This window comes from Micromesistius poutassou, assembly GCF_964030765.1.
Source record: "Micromesistius poutassou genome assembly, chromosome: 5".
NCBI classification, from domain to species: domain Eukaryota; kingdom Metazoa; phylum Chordata; class Actinopteri; order Gadiformes; family Gadidae; genus Micromesistius; species Micromesistius poutassou.
In genome coordinates, this window is record NC_140275.1 from 18105479 (window position 1) to 18128316 (window position 22838).

The window sequence follows — 22838 nt, forward strand, 5'->3', positions numbered from 1 at the left end:
AAAGGACATTAATAAACAACATGTAAAGCAAAAGCACTTAACGCATTGATGTTACTGTTAAATTGGGTTTACACATTTGCTCAAAATCCGACAATTGGACAGGCTGACCAATTTCATAATTTGTGATAATAATTTGTGTCTTTTTACACCCACGTTTTTCTCATTTTCCACATTGATGACATGATACAAGTCCATAAGAGGACAATATTAGAGCAAGAGCAATAGAGCAATAGACACACCAAGTAAATAGAGATACGTTGCCTCCTTGGTATTTTTATAGCAAAGATGCATTTATATATCCGTTATATCCTTTTCTACACTGCGCCAATATAACAGAAAAACCTCCTTGTACGTGCATACATACTTGGCAATAAAGCTATCTTTGATAGCTTGCGTAACAAATGAAACCAATAATTTTTATATTTCATGGGTCAACAACAGTGATAAGGATGTCGTCATCTATGATAAAGATCGGTTGTAAATCACTTAGTATTGCATGGAATGGAGCCGTGTGACAGTTTTACAGCTGAATTAGAATAGAGGGCAATAGACTTTGGGCTGTTGTCCGTCTTGGACCCATATTATGTTCACATTTATATTCCTATTGGGACACAAACGAAGGATGCCTCACCTGTGAATCATATTATGGGAATGTAGGTAAGCCAGTCCCAGCAAGGCACCATGGGTAATGGCGGCGATCTCCACCTCTTGGAGTGGTTTCTTGTGAACTATTGGGAGAAGACAGAAAATCCAGTGAAAGATTGTCAGAATGACTTGCTGCCAAAAAGCAATACATCATTTGTGAGTTTGTTTTCCAAATATGCTGTGGTTGGGTGTCAACAAGTGTTACAGTGCGACTACTGTATTAATTTAGCTTTGACAATATATTTGCTACTTAAAGCTACCTCAATAATAAAGATGACCAAGTGGTTGATTGTAAGATAGCAGTGAATTGTAACTGTGGTGGACAGTGGGAACACAGCATGGGATAAAGCTTAACAATAACAGACTATCTCTCATACATCTCTTCTATACCGACATAATGACCTATAACATTGCCTTGCGTGGGCAAGTCTATAGCAGAGGTTGAAAACGAAAGCAAAAGAAAAAAGGACATTTTTAACTGACTCATCTCGGAAGGTTTAGAGTCTAAGATGATGAACACCATCGTCATGACCGTATTTTATCTTGTGTATCGCTATCAGCAATACAGTGGAAGGGACGGGAATGCATCTCGTCTTCAAGGTAAGATGGTTTAGAAAAGGAAAGATTTAACATATTCCATTTTATATGTTAAATGCTTATAACAGTGTGTGTGTGTGTGTGTGTGTGTGTGTGTGTGTGTGTGTGTGTGTGTGTGTGTGTGTGTGTGTGTGTGTGTGTGTGTGTGTGTGTGTGTGTGTGTGTGTACCCTCTAGCAGATCTGATGCGGAGCCGAGGCAGTACTCCATCACCAGCTGTAAAAGATACATAGACAACATAGGTAACCAGATCCTCGCAAAATGCAGCCTATTCAATCAAATTAACAAGATTAACCGTAGAGCCTACACTCATATTCAATTGTCATTCAAATCAAATCGATTATCATTAGTTATCATTGTTTTTTATCAACTATTGACCTCTTTTTGTCATTCATAATGCAATTTACATTTCTAACAAACAAAAGCTAACAAACGCAAACACCAAAAGCAGAGATAAACACATTAATAAAACAAAATGTAAACTGTATGTCATAAGAGGAAACCTAAACGGGATATGACGGATACGATTATGGGGGGAAAAGTAAAATAAAAAGTAGAATAGAAAGTAAGTAGTGAGAATGCTGCAGCAAGATGAGAGCGATGACAGATGGATACAGTAGTAACACGTATATTAAGGGAGAGATAGGGAGAGGGAGAGGGAGAGAGACTACCCTGACGTACCCAGGCAGTGTTGTCCTTTAGGTAGCAGCCTTTGTACTCGATGGTGTTTGGGTGGCGTAGCTGCTCCAAGAACTTCACCTCCTTTATGATGTCCTGCCACTTCTGAAGATGCAACAAATTAGATGCAATTACATAATTATGTTGTATACAACAGTTTTCTATCATTCAACTAGTCTTTCCATCATGGCAGGTACAGATGTTTATCCCAAACTTTTCAATGTACTAGAATTGATTTATTGTTGATAATAATATTTAATATATTATGTGTGTGTGTGTGTGTGTGTGTGTGTGTGTGTGTGTGTGTGTGTGTGTGTGTGTGTGTGTGTGTGTGTGTGTGTGCTTCTCACTTCAGTAGTCTGCTTCCCATTGTAGGACATCTTCTTGATGGCCACCACCTCATTGGAGTAGGAGTTTCGGGCCTGGTGGAGAATGGATGAAGAGAGATGGTCAAACAAACACAGGGGAATGAACACTTCCATGAACATCTGACCTCAGAACAACCCCTCGACCTTTAACCTTTCCTATTATTATAGGAAAGGACATTATCTTGCTGGGAAAGTATTCAATGAAAATGGGTCAAAAATTAATACTGCATATTACAATGAGAAATGCTGTGTCCAATGCCAATGTGAGATATTGATTGAAAAAGATATTGTAAGAGCATATCTGTATTTTGACAAATACAATAGTGGATGTAAATTCATCCACTATTTCAAATTCATATATAAGCAGTGTGTACGCACCCAGATGCATGATTAATAAGCAAGTACATATATGTTTTTGTTAAGGGGAAAATGCAGAATACACTGGAAAAATAAACTTAAACCAAACTAAATTCCCTATTGACAATCTCTATAATACATATTGATATCTGTAACAAAAAGATATGCAACTATTGCGTTTTGCCGACAGGTGCCATTGCATGTATCCAAAATCACAAAGGCAAAACATTTCAACGGAACATTTATTTGCTAAATCATCAACATGGGGGACTAGACGTCGTAAAGTAAAAAAGCAATCTGCCGCTAACGCAGTAAAACAAAATAGGCTTTCAATGTGGAGCCGCACATTGAAAGTTAAGCAGTGACCCTGAACATCGCAGACTGCTAACAAATAAGAGCTGGCTCGTAGCTACTGTGGAGGCTTGAGCTGCTTTACTTTATCCAGAGCCCCCCTTGTTAAACCTGCAGTGTTAACCCTGAGGGCATATGGCCTCAGGGTTAGCAACGATGCAGCTTAGCCCTAACCCACGTCCACGTCCACCCCAGAAATGGGAATTTTATGTGCAGAATCAAATGGAATTACGGCACCAAGGCAACAGAGAACTCCCATCCCATTCAATGCCCTGTTGAGGCCAAGGACCAGCCTGTCATTATGGGTTGGCTATTCCCAGCGGTGGAATGTGCGGATCGGCTGATTAGTGTATCACGCATTGTGTTCTGAAATATTGAAGTGCAGTTAGGGCTAGGGGTGAGTGGGGGGGGGGGGGGGGGGGGAATATCGATGATTACAGAGGGTTAATTGATTCAACACTGCTCTGATGTTTGATGTGAGGTCTGGGGGTAATGTGACGTGCTGCAGACACAGTTATAGAACAGACTTTTCCCGTTTAAATAATTAATAAAGTGTTTCCTGCAAACAGGAGCACACTGTATGTACAGTGCATCTGTCTTATTTGCAATGACAAGCAAATGAATTAACACCCAACTCATATGAACTCACAAATCTCTTCTTCAGCTTTTTACCTTGAGTGCTCTAACTCCCATTTACCCATTACCCATTACCCATCAGCTCTGTTTTAAACTTTGAACTCAAACATTTAACACTAGTATAATCAACATTCCACAACCAAAACAGAACTCATTTGTCAACAAATGTGTCTCTATGTCCCCTGTTAAACGCATATCTACGAGATGAATACACAATAAATGTTATGAATAATGACACTTGAACAGCACATAGGCATCAGCAATGACACCTTTTATGCGACACAAAATAAAACTGAAACCTTGTTAATAACAATGGTTTTGTTTAAATAATTCAAGAAGAGAGTCAGGACAACCATAGCATCCCTAATTCTTTCCAGTATTTGAATTATTCATGATTTATGAGTCAACTTTGGTCTGAACCTAGCACACAGTACGTGTATGTCATAGCTGCAGCTGGCTCACTAGCATACAGCACATGTGTATGTCCTCGCTGTAGCTTGCTCACTAGCACACAGTACATATGTAATTCCTAGCTTTCTCACTAGCATACAGCACATGTGTATGTCCTAGCTGTAGCTGGCTCACTTGCATACAGCACATGTGTAGGTCCTAGCCGAAGCTGGCTCACTAGCATACAGTACATGTGTAGGTCCTAGCTGAAGCTAGCTCCCTAGCATGCCGTACATGTGTATGTAGCAAACAGGCTAGACAGTGCAAGTGTGAGCAGATACATCATGAGCAGATGCAGGACATGTGCATCATCATCTCAAAGGGCTAAATACTGGACCAAATGAACTACACCAGCTTGACGCAAGGGCTGTGTGTGTGTGTGTGTGTGTGTGTGTGTGTGTGCGCGTGCGTGCGTGCGTGCGTGTGTGTGTGTGTGTGTCTCAAACGATAGATGAGAAAAGTAGTGCCCTGCCAGCCTACAAAATCCTGCCCTCTCTATTGCCAGCTTCTCTCCCCCCACCACTATGAGAACAGCTGTCCTTGGGAGGAGGAGTAGAGGCTTAACACCCAGTCTTGCATCTGGCCATGCTGAGAAGGGGGTGTGCATGTGTTATGTGAGAGGAGCGAAGAGGAGAGGAGGGTTTATAGGAGAAACTGGCTTTTTATAGTATTTCACATTTTACTTTATATATAGTTAGTATTCTAATATTTGATATGAATATATACTTTGTATTTAACATTTTATGTTTTGACCTCCAAAATGTTAACCTGCTTTGGCAGTGTTACCATTTGTTTCTCAGGGCAATAAAGCTTTTTTCAATTGAATTGAATTTTGAGAGGTAGTGAGGAAAGGGGTCAAGAGAATGCAAGTTTTGGAGGAGATGAGCTCCTCAGTCTCTAGTGCTTAATTGAATGCCATGAAGTTCTGGAAGGATCACCCTCTCCAGCCATACTACCAAAGGACAGAGATTCTGGTTTAAAAACGTAAAACGTGCCTGTATTTCCAGTTCAACATCTGGCTTTGGCTCATTAGGACAACGCAGACGTATAGTGAATAAGTGAAATCAGCTGGCTCAGTGCATGAGTGCTGCAAAGCGAAGGCAGGAATTTTAATTTCTGAACACAGAATGTTCCACTGATGCGCCCTTTCCCCCGGCTCTGGAGTCAAAGGGGTGAAGAGTAATTAGTGATGAAAGGAATAAGAAATGCAATGGTGAGAGCAGATCTGTATTCATAATAAATAATCATTATATCATAATAATATCCTATCCCAATTGTGACTCACACTTGTCTCACTCATTTATTTCTAATTTGATTCAAATGTGAAACAAGAGCCATTCAGTTGCTTGACTCATGACTAGGGAGAACGTTGTATGTACACTCAATGTACACTGAAACCCTATATGCCTGCTGTTGAGGTCATCACCTCACCAGACCATGTTTTGGTTAATATTTGACTTCCAGTTCATTTCCAGCATTTCCATTTTACACCCTTTCTCCCTTCCATTTTCTGATTGGAAACTCTGAACAATAGGCATTTTATTTGATAGCCTTTTATTCAGGCCTGGAGAGACTAGCATTTAGTTCCTTTAACGATCTTAAGGTGGTTCACTGGAGAGCCTAACATGTAGTTCCTCTGAAGAGCTTTAGGTTGTCACGGTAGAGACTAGCAAGAAGTTCCTTAAAAATAACTTGAGTTGGTTTACTGCAGAGCCTAACATGTAGTTCCTCTAGTCATCATTCTAAATAAATGGGAAACATGTGATTTCATTCTTGTAATACAAATCCAATAATTGTTTTTTCGATTTGGTTTAGATGGCTAGGTAATCTCCATATTAATTATTTTTGAGGTCCTGTTTGGCAGTTCTATCGCTTTAAAAGGTTATTAAGGTTTGAATATTAATGCATTTTGGCCATAGACTGTTGTGAGGGGGCCATTCGATTCCCGACCTCAATGTGCCAAATATGTATTGTTACTGCTGCTGGTGGAATACAATTTGAAAGCAAACCTACAACCTCAAAAGGTAAGTGTGTTAGCCAATGGGTGGCGTCCCGGACGCTACGCCTAATATCTTTACAGTTGATGACACCAATATAATGGGTGAAGGCGATGCAGTGAAAAAGTTCCTCACAAAGTAGACCGCCCCGAAGCTCCCATGTCCGATCTCGTGCAGGTCACAGAACACGTCCTGGGGGTCATCTTTGAAGAAGAGATCAGCCAGCTCCGGGTCCTTCACCGCCCCTTTCCGCGTTGACGACGGCATCATGGGATGCGCATGCGCTACGCAGCGAGGAGGGCGCTCACACACACACTGATGCTAGCACCACCGGACGTCCATGATGGCCACCATAGGTCCACCATTGGCCAGCTGGACCTGGGAGGAGAGAGAAGGACCTTTACTCACACATCCAGAGAATAGCCATCAACACACACACGGGTAACACACGTAAATTCTTTGTACAAACATAAATTAGAACATATACAAAAGTAGATAAATCATTATCCATCTCTTTTTTCTCAAATGTAGCACTTTAGGTAGTTTGTGCATTTGAGTAATTTTATGAACCCACATGATCCTTGAATTTCTGGGTTGCATCTTATTCAAAGTCGCTTTGGAGATGCCTTGTTATATATTGTGCATTCATTCAATGTGATATAATGCAATGCAAAATAATGAATTTAATACAATATATATTATTTGACATACTGAGCCAGATATTTGGTCCCTTCTAGAAAATGTGTATCTCGGCCTAGTGTCTACAGCCATCATGTCCATATCTGCTGTGTTGTTTCAACAAGACAACTAAACTAGACTGCTTCATTCAGCAGCAAGCATTACACCAGACTCCAACAACCAAGAGAGAGAAAGATTCTACTAGTTGGATACCAAAGTGATCTTTATTATAAGGAACCCACCATCCAGGTATACTGTATAAACACATATTTTTTCAGTGTGTTAACTGTGTTCAGTGGAATATGTACAGAATGGTGGTTGAAAATAATTAAATAAACGGCTGACTGTCTGGTCCTGTTGCTCATGCAAGCAGAAAGTCACAGCATCCCTCTCCCTGCGACCCCCACCACACACTAAAGCTGAGTCATTCGTGCATCCTTTTCACATATGCAGTTTAACAATCATGCATGCAAACACACACAGTGGCCATAACACAGACAGACTAAAGGCCAATGGGCCACACACAGCAGGCATACACTGTTAGGGTTAGCCTTACCACTGACTGAACACACACACACACACACACACACACACACACACACACACACACACACACACACACACACACACACACACACACACACACACACACACACACACACACACACACACACACACACTTCCTGTCCCAGTCTCAACCGTGAAGCAACCGTGCACACAGGCCAGCCCCATTCAAGGCAGGGCTGACGTATAGGCTGAGACAGTAAGACACAGGGCCACACAGGCTCAGACACTAACCATCAGCATCATTCTGAGCCGCCTGCTCCTACAGCAAACCCAGCCATCATGCAGACCTCAAATACACCTTCCCCCCCGTCCTGCATACACAACAGCAGAAGAGAACAAGGCGACCTGTGCTGCTGCACCACCCCTGAAACGTAGTCCAAACACCGCTGATTCAAGTAGAAGTGACCCAGAAGCAGGCGAGGTGTTGGACTGGCTGGAGGCGCACAATGACTTGTTCCTCTCTCCACTCTTTCAGTAACTTTCAGAGTACTGCTGCTTGAGAGGAATTTGTTCCCCTGGTGAATCATTCCTGGGACTGAGCAGAACAAGCCTTTACGGGCAACGCCCCGACGGCGATGTGGCCGGCTCCAAGTACGGGTCTCTCGGATGCCATCATTTTGGTCTTGCAAAAACATTTTCAACCGTCGGAAGTATTCCAGCATTTAAAATGATTGCCTACATTTACTCTCCATATCAAGAGGCAATGAAGAGGGGAGTTTTAAACAGAACCACTTCTGTTGATTAGGACATGAGGGCATTATGAATAGGACACATACATGAACTAGTTGGGCAGGTTTTAAACAGAGATGTTGGAGACTAAATCAATCAATCAATCAAGCAATAAATCTTAAATGGTTGTCTATCCTCACGCAGGCCTTTGTTCTGTTCAAACTTGCCCACCAGATCCTTGATGTATTATCCTCATCTAGGACACATACGGGGTGTTGTAAGTATACACAAAAGGTACTCCGGTTGTGGGGCGGACCAGAACCGGATGAGCCAGTATAGGAAAGAGGTGTAACATTCACTACCACCCAAAATGTATTTCTCCCCTACTCATAAAGCTTGAATACAAAAGTGCATGTTAAAATTAGACACGGTTTCCTTGTATACCCATTGACATAATTAATAAAAATCTCACATGCAATGTGTTTAGCTTCTATCCACATCCTGCTCCAGGCAGACATCAACAGATTTTTGTTGCAAGTAGGTGCCAAGAAAAGGGTGTGAGGTTTCACAACTATAGTATAGTAAAGAATTGCCAAGCGCATGTACACATAGGCCTGCAGCTGGAATGCACCCTCGGTACAATAAAAATGTTTTTGATTAATTTGTATGCGATCACATCAAGGGCGTTCCATCAGCCTTGTGGCCACTGATATGGCCCAGAGCTGGACTGTGGATGGTACAAGAGGCCTCTTTCATCAAAAATATTCAGAGAGAAAAATATAAATGGGGTAAACACTGAAAACCGACAACTGCTCCCATGATCTACTGGACCCAAGAATTAAAAACAAAAATGTTCGGTGTATGTGCATGTTTGAACACTCTGTTTGTCCCACAGTATATCCGATTGCGTCAGCTTGTCTGTCTAGCTCTGCCGATGAGCTAAAATCCAAGCAAGGAGAGGTGACCGTCGAGGAATGAGGCCCATCATAGTCGAGATGAACACATGAATAGGTTCAACAGAGACACAATGATTTAATAGAGCCTAGAGGAAGTAGTAGTAAAGGATTTATACATAAATATGAGAGCAAGAGAGAGCGAGAGAGAGCGAGAGAGAGCGAGAGATTTCGGCATGCATTTCAAAGCAAAAGGAAGAGCTGGATGAGTGAGAGATGTAGATAAAAATGGAGCAAACGAACAAAGTCACATGTTTCCTCTGGGGACTCACAGCGTCCCGCTCTAAAGCCTCTCTCTGATGTGTGAGGTGATGTAATGTGGCATCAACAGGTTGTAAGGCTGGAGCTACGCTTCCTAAGATCCCAGCATAGCGTGTGTGAGTGTGAGTGTGCATGTGCATGTGCGTGTGGCTATAACACCCATGCATGTGTTGCCGTGAACCAATAGGAGGGTGTTATGGTGAGGGATCTGTTGTAACAGATCCTATGGGATATTTTGATGGTCCACAGTTTTCATGAGCGCATAACACACTTCTGCCATGCCTGTGCTTCCATCACTAATTAATGTCCACAAGTCCTGGTCGGAGGAAACCCATAAGGCTTGTGAATATTACATTCATCAAACCCACAAGGACCAATCAACAGATCAACAGACCAGCATTCAGCTAGCAGTGGAAGTGGGGGGACAGTACATGCACGAGAGAACACCCATTGAGACATTTCTTGAATCTAAAGGAGGATCAAAAACAGAAAGAGAGATATAGACAGAAACTGAGAGAAACCAGGGAGAGAGACTGAGAGAGACCAGAAAGAGAGACATAGAGGGAAGAGTGAGGCTAGAGGATGGTGGATTTGTTCAGATAGCCCAGCCACGAACATGATGACTCAGAGAGAAGCATTTCTACACATGCATTGGTCGTGCACTGAGAGCAACGTGTTACAGTCAGATGGATGGAGCGGACAGTTCTCCTTCTCTCATTCTGCTCTCTGGACACCACTCTGTGTGTGTGTGTGTGTGTGTGTGTGTGTGTGTGTGTGTGTGTGTGTGTGTGTGTGTGTGTGTGTGTGTGTGTGTGTGTGTGTGTGTGTGTGTGTGTGTGTGTGTGTGTGTGTGTGTGTGTGTCATTAGAAGCTTATACCAGCCTCCCCCCCCTCCTCTCCGAGCTTTAGGCAGGAACATGAATTAGGAAGACATCGGGAGTCATACACTGTTCAGCTTTAATCAAACATTAAAAAAAATATCTGAATCCTGCCAGAGTGAGTCACAAAGAACTGTGAAGGACTATATCGGTATAAAAGAAGGAGAGAAATTATGTAATAATCTAGTCCACACTACTGCTAGGATGTTACACAGACAGACAGACAGAGAGAGAGAGATTAGAGCTCTGAGGCTGGGATCGCTGTGTGTGCGTACGCATGTTTCCCTTGCTCAAAGCCTGAGATCCTGCCAAAACATCCTTTCATTATCATAAAGCCCTTACCTATCAAAGGCCAAAGTATGGGAAAAGACATTGTCACACGTTTGAGAAAGGAAGAGCATTTGAATCTAAGGCGTGTGTGTGTGTGTGTGTGTGTGTGTGTGTGTGTGTGTGTGTGTGTGTGTGTGTGTGTGTGTGTGTGTGTGTGTGTGTGTGTGTGTGTGTGTGTGTGTGTGTGTGTGTGTGTGTGTGTGATGGCTGCTGTGTTAAATAGGTCAACCTCATTATTAATACCATGCTGCGTATTCTATCGTCTGTCAGTAGGTTAGATGCTGATTTCAAGTCCCATAAAAATGCCCTTAATGTGATAGTGGTGATTCTCGTCAATGGGCAATAAACGATAACGGTTCCAACGATAACTGTTCCATACGATTTAAATAGGGAGACACAGGTAAAGTCCATGCAAGCTCATAGAGACGCGCACGCACACACAATATATGAGGAAACAACTTCATACAAAATAAGAAAAGCTATAAATTCATGAATCAAACTGATTATTTCGGATCAACCATATCAAATTCCTCTGAAAGTGCCTAAAATCATTTCAGCAAGTAGGCAAGTCCATGCACCGATCCAATCCCATCACGTGACAAGCTAATTTACTACACAGACAAAGAACATCATAAACACGAGTGGTATAATGCTGCAGTCGTAAATGGAAAGTCGGAATGGGAAACGCATCAACTCCGACCTACCCAAATGCTCACGCTTAACTACAAGAAGACAAATGTATTATTATAATTTATAGATTATAAATGTAAATTATCTAGTTCTGAAAAAAGTATGTAGACAGTAAGTTAACAAACTATACATTGCTGTCATCGTAAGAGAACCCTACATTAAGAACAATTGCACACACACACACATAAACCCATGTCAACTCTGAGCAAATTGTTGTGACAGTGGAACGCTGGTGGCGACTGGGCCCTGCACCACTTTAAAAGCAGGTGGGGAGGTAACCACACACACACACACACACACACACACACACACACACACACACACACACACACACACACACACACACACACACACACACACACACACACACACACACACTTTACAACATTTGGGAAACCATGTGACCTCTGTATGAGCTGATTACTTCCTGGTTTAATATCACCATAAGTGCCACGCCACTACCCATGGTTTCCCCTCTGCCACGGTATCCAATGAGGGCCAGTCCTTCTGTTTTCATTACTTTCATCCCCGTCTCTCTTCCTCATCGAGCCAAGTGGCAGATTGGGTGTTGAGAGGAACCGCTTTCAATAATAAAAGAGGAGATGGCGAGGGGAGGGGTGGGGTGGGATAAAAATGTATTGTGCTGCCCTGCAAGTGTCCCTGAATGATTTATAACACAAACTGACGCTTGCAGGAGCCTCTGGGAAAGTTGTGACCACATCTCTCCTCCCGCTTCCCCTCCCTCCCCGCCTCGCTCTGTCTTCACTCGTCCACACGCTACTCCTTCTCTGCTGACTACTTTTCATTTGCGGTGGAGCATGAGGAAAGAGGAGACTATAAGAGGTGGGTGGCTTGAGGAAGGACATGGAGGAAAGGGCAAGTCCCCTGCAGACCACGAACAGACATAAAGAACCACCTAAATAGTAATTTCTTTGTTAAAGGAATAGAGCACAGCACACTCATCAACCGCAGTGATCTGAATTTGAGTCCATACATTGAGAACCATGAACCCTCCCTCAGGGTCCTAGGGTCAGTTTAAGTTCAATGGATCCGATTCCACACGTGTACTGCACCACATCAGCATATCCTCCAGAGGGAAAGCGATTCACCTTTAACCAATGGTTTGCATCGTACCAAACAATCACTTGGTTAATCGAACCCAGTGTAGGATAATTTGCCAGACAGCATTGAGTTGTTATGAGGAAGACTACAGCAATGGAGACGGTGCAGAGACAGCATGAAAAAAGACTGGGTGATGGGGCAGTCAGACAGAGACGTCATGATGGAGAAATGGAAGAATAATGATATTAAACATTCATTATTCAGCACCTTTAAAAAACAACGTTCACAAAATGCTTTGACATGCAGGATATGAGCAAATACTTTTAAATACTCACAATAACAACAATGGAGAAACATAAGCAGTGAATGTGGATGGGAGGACACAGGTGGGGAAGGAGCAGACATCAATAAGAGGAGTAAGAGTGTCAGACAAATACACATATAAACAAACTAACTTCCATACTTCTGAACACATTCAGAGCCCAGGGAGAACAAGCATGTACAGGAATGAGAGGAACAGCTGAAACAATGCCAGACAGAGGGCTGAATCAGAGCAGGGATCCTTGGTTTGTGTCTATACAGGCACATGTACTGCAGTGCTTGCACAACAATGACTCCACAACAGAGATGTGTGTAGGCTTGTAATCGGAATGAGATTCAACTTTATGTTCCTGAAACACATACATCGTTGTGTCAATTATACTTTACTCAGCTTCCACAATAATGGAAATCCTATGTGTTCAAACCATCAGAGTTGATGGTTCTATGCAGCATGTTCTAATGCAGCATTAATTAATAAGCTACTTCCGTCGTTGTTTATGAGCGATGTTGCATGTGTGCCACACACCGTGCTATTACAGTAAGTGTCTGGAAAGCTTAACCCTCTCTCGGACATGGCCATCAACATTGCAAATTGAGAGGCATGTATAAAACATTAAAAAAAGGAATTGGGATTGTGGGTTCACCTCCCCTTTAAAATAAAGTATAAGTGTTTGGAGATCAGCTACTGGAGCATATTCATATTTGTGATTTTGTACATCACATTCATTTACATTGTTTATTTCTGTTTTGTTTTAATTGCAATGGCTATAAGAGACAAATCACAGCTGTCTTAATGTGGTTTGATGTTTTCAGTGTAAACATTTGCACAGAAAAAAAGAGTTTGAAAAAGAAAGGCAAAGGTTTGGTAACTTGAGAGTGCTGAGGCCCCTCCGATTGGGGTGGGAATGATTCATAAAGCTGGGAGGTGTGTTGCAGATATTTTTATGATCGGAAAAGTGCTGCTTCAAATCCCCCGGGATGAAAATCCAGAGATAGAAAAGACAGGAAAAGCCAAAAGGTGTGTTCCAGTTATCCTACAGGTTCCATGGTGTAGTATTTTATTTTAGTAGTGACTGTCATACTTTTCATATAACCCACACACACGTAAGTGGGATTTAGAGACGGCTCATTTCGCCCGAGATTAGCGACGTCATCGAGACACACCACAAGCTCCCTCACACAGGAACACACACACAGCTCTATGAAAGTTTGCATACCCAGATTACATTGCGTTCCACCGCTAATATCAATGTGGGCGTCAGTGGATTATGGCAGAGTTAACAGTAGCTTTTTAAAAATGAATTCCCATGTTGCACTTTCCTTGGCAGTGGTAAGAGATGAGGTACCGAGATAGCCACAGGTTGTTGTGCTGCAACAGTGTTCTTCTCCAACCGGTTGGCCTTTGTTGCTCCGGTTTACAGTTACAGCTCTGTCCTCATGATGTATTCATGAATCTATGACCGATATACCAAAACAATTATGCAACCAGAGGTTCTTGTTCTCTGCCACTCCACTGTCACCACCAGCACTCATTAAAATGTCATGTCAAGGAAAATTGTTTTTTTCACGTCTTTCGTATCGCTCCGCAAGTAGTCCGGTAACTTATCAACGCCAGCGGATTTGGTTGCTAAGCGACATCAACGTCTTGGTCGGACTATTTCTCTGCTGATCAACACTACGAATGGTAATTGTAGAAAGACACAGCATGTGAAGTTATTTTTTCGTTTTGGCAAGTAACCGTGTAATAAGCGGGATAATGTATAGAACGTCGCTGGTCATTATCTTAAATAAGCCCCTTCAGGGTGAAGCAAGACACCTCTGCTTCGCGTCGGTGTCCTGTTCGCCCTGTCTGGGCTTATTTCCTGATAATGACCGTTCTATACATTATCCCTTACTTAATCCCTATACTGGCCCATTCCAAATGACCACACTAATAGCATGTGGGTCCCATTAGCCTACATGTTTTCAGTGCATTAAGGAGACAGTGACACACACACACAAAAACAGAAGTAAAAGAAATAGAGAGAAGTAGAAGTATAACCGGGATCTACACATGTCACGAGCACACACACACACACACACACACACACACACACACACACACACACACACACACACACACACACACACACACACACACACACACACACACACACACACACACACACACACACACACACACTTTTCGTATGGAAGCCCAAGCTCAGGGGAAACAGCCCTCGACTTGTCTTGAGAGGTGCGAGTCATATTTACACATGCAGACACAGGAGCCCTGGCAAGTGTCCCATTTAGAGATTACAATGAAAACATGTTAATATGATTGAATGAATACCCCACATACACATGGATTTTGTGGCATACTGTGTGACAAACAAACTGTGACGAAATGCATGGACAAATAGACGCAAATGTCTGTATATGCCCATCACATGCTATAGATTAGAGAACATGAGAAAAATAACTACATGACTTAATGGGCTGTTACCACACACAGCATTACACCTGTATGTGTATGTGTGCGTTCGTGCTTGTGTTTAAGGGGTAAATAAGCAAACCCAGAGAGATAAAAACAGACTTTATAGTATTATGTCTGTGTATTTCCTCATGTTTAATGTTGGATGGGAGCAGGCCTAAGAGAAACAGATAAAGTATCACAACTAAGAAGACAACACATTTCTGCATTGCTCTACTTGCTCAGTCAATAATTAAAGAAATAAGCCTTGACCAAGTTTGGTGACTTGGATCTCATTTAAAAGTATTTAATGGGCGAAAAGCAGGATCTGCACTGCAAGTGGAGCACAGTATTTCACTTATCTTTACCGTACTGGTGGAGGAGTGAAGGGGCGAGCTGGAAAGACTCATCATTTTAGAAGCCTGTAACCTGGAGGCACAATCTCCTCCAAATGACTCACTGGACATCCACACACAGTGTGTGTGTGAATGTCCAGTGAGTCAACACGTGTGTGACACACATGTGAGAAGACACCCCCCCAAAAGATATTAAAAACATTCTGGGTAATCTGGGACATTTTGCAGTCTTTTTTGTGTCCCAGCATGTGGTCCAGCAAATCAACGTAGCCTGGGTTGCTTATTATTAAAAAATCACCATGTTGACCCCAGGGCTGGTGATTAACTAGATCTTTACTTATCGTTATAGAAAAGTATCCATAGAGAACCATAACCAGCATTTGCTTATGTAGACTACAGTACAATGCATTCAGATTTAGCTCCTTCACAGCTAAATTGATGTGATGAAGGTGGTGTTGACAACCTAGCACATCATGCCCACTAATCCTGTTGGCTCAGCATAGTATGAGTGATGAGTCTAATAGGTGGGAAGTTGTGCCGTTAGGGTTTTGTAAAGAGCGTGATTGCCATTAGATTGACTTATTGAGTTATGCCATCCTAATATATCTTTAATTTTCCAGTGAAGATATTTCTTTCACTTATAATAACTCTTTTGGTCAACAGGATTGAAAAATAAAATAGGCTAATAAGCATTATAAAAAGACCAATAAATATGAACCATCATCTACTGTGCCAAATCACCCTATGAAAAAGGTTCAATGGAGTATTCTAAACTACTACATTTGATTTCTCCAAGTGAATTACCAACAAAAAGAAAAGATAAAAAACAGCAGCAAAGAAAAGGCAACACAACACAAACTGGAATTTTAGTCTTCTACATTTAACGATTCCAGACTGGGAGTGCATCTCAAACATATTGTTCAGGTATATAATTGTCTAGGTTATATCAAGAAGATACACACGGCTTTATAGAACATGAAAGAATGGAGGGAGGAGTGCAGATCAAGGTAAAGGTTTGTCCATATAAAGGTTATAAGTTATAACCACAGGTGGGCGCAGGGTGTGTCCATATAGGAACAAACATGAGATGAGAACAACAGACTGCATCACTATGATAGGGCCACATACTCACTGCATGGAGAGACAGATGATGTCAGCTGGTAAACTCCATAAACAAAGCAAAGTATTTTTACTCCAAACAATCAGACCTCCATTAAAATTCACAACATTTTCATTTATAAAGAGAGATATCGAGATTGAATAGCAATACCTACTCTTAGTAGCAGTTTTAATGTTTAGCCTGCTAGGTTTAGCTTTATGTTCAGTACTTCCAAACCAGGGGTTACATGCAAGTCAATTATAAATTAACTGCATTTTTAGCACTTTTCAGACCCGTGTCCCCTCTAAAGCGCATTACAATTGTTGAAAATTATCTACACTAACACTAACACTTGGCTTGGAAGAGCCTGGGATCTAACCTCAAGATCCACTGCTGCCCAATAAAAAGTAGTAATAACACAAGCCACATTTTATCATTATAAATATCGTTATGTCCTTGCCTTCTCTCATGTTTTGGCAGGCCTGTTAAAAAATAAAAGATTGGCCCTATGGAAACTACTATTAATAAACAATGAATTTTCTACTCTGAGAAATATACCTGACCTGTGACCCCAAGGGTCCACAGTGGGGCTTGAATGTTTGACAAGGTCCTAAACACTCAGATTACAACATACTGAATTTCATCATATCTGCAGAAGCGTACAGCCTTACCCAATCACAGAAAGGCTTCAAGCAACAGAGTTAAAGAATAACAAGGTGGCGACCAAATCAAGCATCGTTGCACCAATACAAAATGATTGTTAGTGAAAACAAATGCATGTGAAACACATGCATTAACACAAAGTAGGCCTCAGTGGTGTGGTACAAAGTGTAGCTTTGAGAGCAACGTGGTGTGTGAGATTGAGGACACGTGGGGAGCCAGTATGGATTAACCATGATTTACACCCACTGTGTCGTGGCTGGCATTTCAGCCTCCATATTAACTGTTGTGCTTCTGCCAAGATCAATTCAAACATTGATATTGAAATACATACATGCACTCATGTATGTATTTGTGTGACTGCGTGTGTCTCATGTTGGGTTATTCGTAACTATGCCATTGACATCAAAGCAAGTGCCTGCAAGCTGAACAATCTAACTTTACAAAGGTGTCAACATACATGTAATAAACATTAGGGTACATGAATAGACTAGAATAGACTGGGTCACACATACAAAGACCGATGTGGATGTTTTGTAGTGAATACAGAGGGGCTTGATGGATGTGTGTGGTAGTGCATACAGAGGGTAGTGTAGATGTGTGTGGTAGTGCATAGAGGGTAGTGTAGATGTGTGTGGTATTGCATAGAGAGGGTAGTGTAGATTTGTGTGGTAGTGCATATAGAAGGTTGTGTGTGGTAGTGCATACGGAGGGGTGTGAATGATGGATGTGTGTGGTAGTGCCTATAGAGGGAAGTGAAGGATGTGTGTGGTAGTGCCTATAGAGAGTCTTGATGGATGTGTGTGGTAGTGCTTATAGAGGGGCATGTTGGATGTTTGTGGTGGTGCCTATAGAGGGGTGTGATGGATGTGTGTGCTAGTGCATATTAGAGGAGTGTGGTTAGGTCAGGTTAGGGAGGATGAGCTTTGGCTTGTGCCGTTTGAAAACACAGCTCCACAGCCCAACAGGACTTTCTCATCAGAGAGTGGTGGAAAGATGAATGGAAACCTACCTGCATGCTCTGTAGCAAGCATCGTGCAGGGAAAGAGGGAGGGGAGCCGCATGTAGAGTTTGGTGGCATCAAATATTGAAGAGAGACAAATGAACAGATAGGCAGTGATGGCACATGCACGGCACAAGCTCCGGTGCTGGGAATAGCAGAGTCACGCTGACTCTGCCCTCACGTGATCACTGCTTTCGCCACTTCATGAGAAGCAAACTAGGGCGAGCTGGAGAGTCAAGTTTCCCCTCATTCACTGCTTTGCTACGGGTCATCCTGAGAGACAGAGGGAGTCTGCTGACCCAGGACAACAGTCTTATTCTTCTCTGAGGCTCTCTTGTAATTTTGAGTTCTAGCCCCATCTGGTACTCCATAGCCATTGACATTCTTATCTTATCATAGAGTCCCATATAACTCCATAGGAAATGCTTCCAACCTGTAACCTAGAGCCGTTTGGATAGAAATGGCAATGAGTTGCCAAGTACAAAAAATATCTGTGAATATTTGAAACCCAGGGAGATGGAGGACGGTGGCCATGTTTGTTTAAATCTAGCGTTTATACAAACATTCCCAGGTGTAGTATGCTAAAAGTATTGTTTGTGACCAAACTGAGAATATTCAGCCCCATCCAAATTGTGTGTAGAAGACATGTACCTGCATATTCACAATAACATATTGTGCAACTCATTGCTGTTTCTAAGTTATAGGTTAGACCCTTTCCCATGTAGATAGAAGGGACTCTATCCTAAGATAAGCATCTTAATGGCCAGATTACCAGATGGGGCAAGAGTTTATCCAGCAAAGGCCTACGGAAATAAAGCAGGATGGTCTTAACAATGCCTTGTATAAGATGTCCTTGAGTGAAACATGAAATTGCTGATGTTTGGAATACAAACTCACATCGTTTTATTGCTGATGTTTGGAATACACACTCACATCATGCCATTGGTTGACTTTGCGAATCACAGGAGGTAATCGTCACAAAAAAGACATTTTCTAAGACAATACAATTTAATAACACTACCACATTTACCTTCAGTAAGGGTTACACAAAATGTTTAAAAATTGCAGTTGTATTTAATCCTAAATAGCATATTTGGCTGTGATTTTTGTATCTAAAATAACCAGAATTGGAGATGACCAATCAAACTATCAAGATATTGGTGGGGATTGTTATGGGCAACAGCCTCAATCATCGGGTCAGCCCAGCGCTACTGTCAACCAGCATGAGGTTGATGAGGTCTGCCTACCTGCTGGTATAGGTCAACTTCTCAGAGCAAGGCACCCAGGTGAGACATCCACACTACCCTCAAAATGCAATGTTCTTTAAAGACTACAATGATGTCATACCCGATTTCAGGACATTGAGATGGAGGACACTATGATTCACCGTTACATTTATAGCCAGGACTCCCAGGGCCTTTATTCAAAAGCATGTGATTTTTATGTGGGCGGCAAAAGGGCGGAGAGGTTTGGAACGCTCTGCCAGAGGAACATTTCAGACCGTCTCAGGACACAATGCCTCAATTATTCTCATTTGATCAACCAAATGTCAGAAGAGGTGATGAGGTATGCCTTCATACAGTGCTTGTGAAAGCACTGGGTAAATGTAAATGTAAATGTGTCTATGTCTGTGTAGAATATAGCTAGATAAACCAGATGTGCAAATCTCTACCTTACTTGACTCTTCCTTGTTAAAGACGTAGGATATCCTCAACCAGCAGATAGGATGAGGGAACGAGCAAGAGATTAAATCATGCAGAGAAACCCTAAAAAGGAAACATGCATCTAGGCCAATGAGTCATTTCCCTTGTGCTTTGCCTCCTCTTCTTCTTCTTCAAATACGCACACTGACAGTATAAATTATGTACATCATCACTGGTGTTTACAGGGAGTGGGAGTGGACCCATGGGTGTTAGGCCCTAGGATTTTTCAGCTTTTTATCCCCCGTTAAGTCTGCCCGCAATTAATTTGGGAATTAATTCAGTGCACATAAATGAGCCCCCTGCCCCCTTCCCGTAGTATGGCATCAAAAAAAACGGATTCTTTGAACAATTTAATAAATAAATCATTTATGAACGGCTTGCCTCAAATAGCTTCATAATCTTCACTAATGGGGGCAACCAAAGGTCATAACATGTATGACAATGCATTATGCAATCTCTATGCATTAAGATGTTTCCGGTGGCCTCCAAAGAAATAATAAAAGTATGAAATAATTGTATGTGACAATGTAATTGTTCTTTGCATATTTTTGCTCAGTCACATATAGGTGATACAGGTGACCACATAAGTAAACATATCAGCTAATCAGAGGTTACAAAACAAATCAAGGTATCCCATGTGAGACTGGTCTGGTATTCAGGCAAAATACGTAGTTTGATTGAATAAGAAATGTCATGTGTATCGTTATGCTCTACATCTAATATACCAAGCCTTAAACACCTTTAGGCTCTATTAAAGATTGATCTGGTTACCATGACTATCATGTTGTTTCTATCATGTTGACTGCTGCTGGGTAGCAGGAACATAACAAGCCGGATAGCAGGCCCAGTATAGTACAGGCGCTCGGTTATTGAAATAATCTTTCAATGGCCATCTTTGAAAAAAAAAAAAATATATATATATATAATAATAATAATAATAATAATAATAATAATAATTATATATATATATATATATATATATATACTAAACATAACCAAATACAATTCCTAATCCTATTGTCGTTGTGGTTGTAGAATTTGTTTCTAAATCAATTTAATCCATTGTCCTCTGCAACCCTCATATTGAAGAACAAAGGGTATTATGCATTTGGAATGTGTTGGAATTGGAGATGGGATTTGGGCAAGGGCCTGGCCACTTCCAAACACCAATGTTGGCTGCTTTAGCCCAGCACTCAGATTCTGTTCAACCCAGATCTGACACAATACTCATGTTCCTGTGTTTAGCCAATCCATATTTCATTGGGTAAATCTCCTTTGTACTGTAAATATTTGTTTGTGTGGAGGAAAGAAAAATACAGCCAGTACTCTGAGTAGAGCCTTGCATATAAATAAAACGAGAGGGTTCGAAAGAAGCCCTCACAATATGATTAAGAATTACAAACTGTGGCTCTGCTGTCCCAGATGGTGTTGTGTAATGGCATCTTAGTAATCTATTGCACGGATTTGGCTCATTGTTTTGTTTTGCAAATATATTCAGTGCCACAGTCATTTGAAATAAATGTCACCTTGATTACCACTAAAGGGAGTTGAGCAACCATTGATAAAGCAAGTGCCGAATAAATGTAAAGAACACCTAGTGCCAGCCAAACTGTAATGGCCGACCGGCTCCTTCTCAGAAAACTGTCTGAGTCTTCAACTTCCTCTTCTCCCAGGCAGTGACAGTTGACACAGGTCATGCAGGCTGCAACAAATAGCCAAGTAGGTTGCGTGAAAGCATTGGTTTGCTCAGGACCTAACCTCAGTGTTTTTTTACTTTCTAAAATAATCCTAATCTGAAAAGAGAATCATACCCAACAATAACTGAATGACAGCTGCTTAGCTTGTGTGTTTGTGTGTGTGTGTGTGTAAAGGAAGAGAGTAGAAGTAAGTGACAGTGGGGTGGGGGGTCTGGGTTGATTCTGGTAGTGTCACATTTTAGTTAGACATTTGTTTTATTCAACCTCACACTTTGGAAGCTCAAAAGGCCTCACAAGACTCACAAATCCATCCTTATATGGACTGGTGACAAAAAAAAGGGAAGGAAGAAATCAAATCCTAATTTATATTCCTCCATTATTTCACAAGAAAGTGTGTATAAACATACAGACAATTATTTATGGCTCCTAGTTCCATGAATAACAAGCTGAGTGAGTAAAATAATCTCAATAGGGATTGTATTAATGCTCAACTGTGGACCGAAGCTACCATTGCTCAACCCCAAGCTCAACAGAGGGAGGTTAACCTCAGATTATATCTGGCCATGTATTATAAATGAATGAGGCCACACCAAGCTGCATTTCAGCCACACAATTCTGTTGGGATTTGAACAGATATGATTTCATGCTGATTTAGAATACAACCTTATTTAACTTGATTTGGTGCTGCTGGGAGTACAGCACCATCTCTTCAAATTCATTCCACAGATTCATCAGAAGCAAATCTCCTTTTGACCCCATGGAGTCCATCCAGTTGGAGCATTAGGGATGTGCTTGGGCTGAAGGGGGGGGTCGGATGGCTTTGCACGCTCTCCGGGACTCCCGCAGATGAATACATCGTCTAGTGTTAACGTCGGGTCCCTAAGCAGCTGGACCAGAAAGGCTGTTTGCAATCTCAGCAAAATAGGAAGGTGACATCACCGTAAAAATACGTTACATCATTCTGTAATTGAAGAAAAAACTGCTTTTCAGACATATTCAAATGATCCCAGGGTTGACCCACACACACACACACACACACACACACACACACACACACACACACACACACACACACACACACACACACACACACACACACACACACACACACACACACACACACACACACACACACACACACACACACACACACACACACACACACACACACACGTTGCCTTGCATGTATGCAGAAATTATTGAAAGAAATGAGTGACAAAGTTTACAAGGGATGCTCTTAAATATGGAGCTAGTAGCTAAATACAGTGGACCTACGAGACACGAAGAACATGGTACTGGTGTTATTGGACGGGCACCAGAAGCACCCAAAAATAGACGACCTTGGCAAGATGTATCACCCTAGCTCACTCGGATCAACCGA

The 22838-nt window shown here is 41.8% G+C and overlaps 1 protein-coding gene across 1 annotated transcript in view; it reads right to left on the reverse strand.

Annotated features, from left to right (window-relative positions):
- taok3a (TAO kinase 3a) overlaps positions 1-22838 on the reverse strand; it is a 52320-nt gene that overhangs the window by 24009 nt on the left and 5473 nt on the right. The window contains exons 2-6 of the mRNA XM_084468619.1: positions 6214-6456; positions 2270-2341; positions 1923-2024; positions 1412-1457; positions 632-728 (exon numbers count right to left, since the gene is read on the reverse strand). Coding sequence (XP_084324745.1) covers positions 632-728; positions 1412-1457; positions 1923-2024; positions 2270-2341; positions 6214-6348 — 452 coding nt within the window. The 5' untranslated portion in view covers positions 6349-6456. The remainder of the gene's footprint in view (positions 1-631; positions 729-1411; positions 1458-1922; positions 2025-2269; positions 2342-6213; positions 6457-22838) is intronic.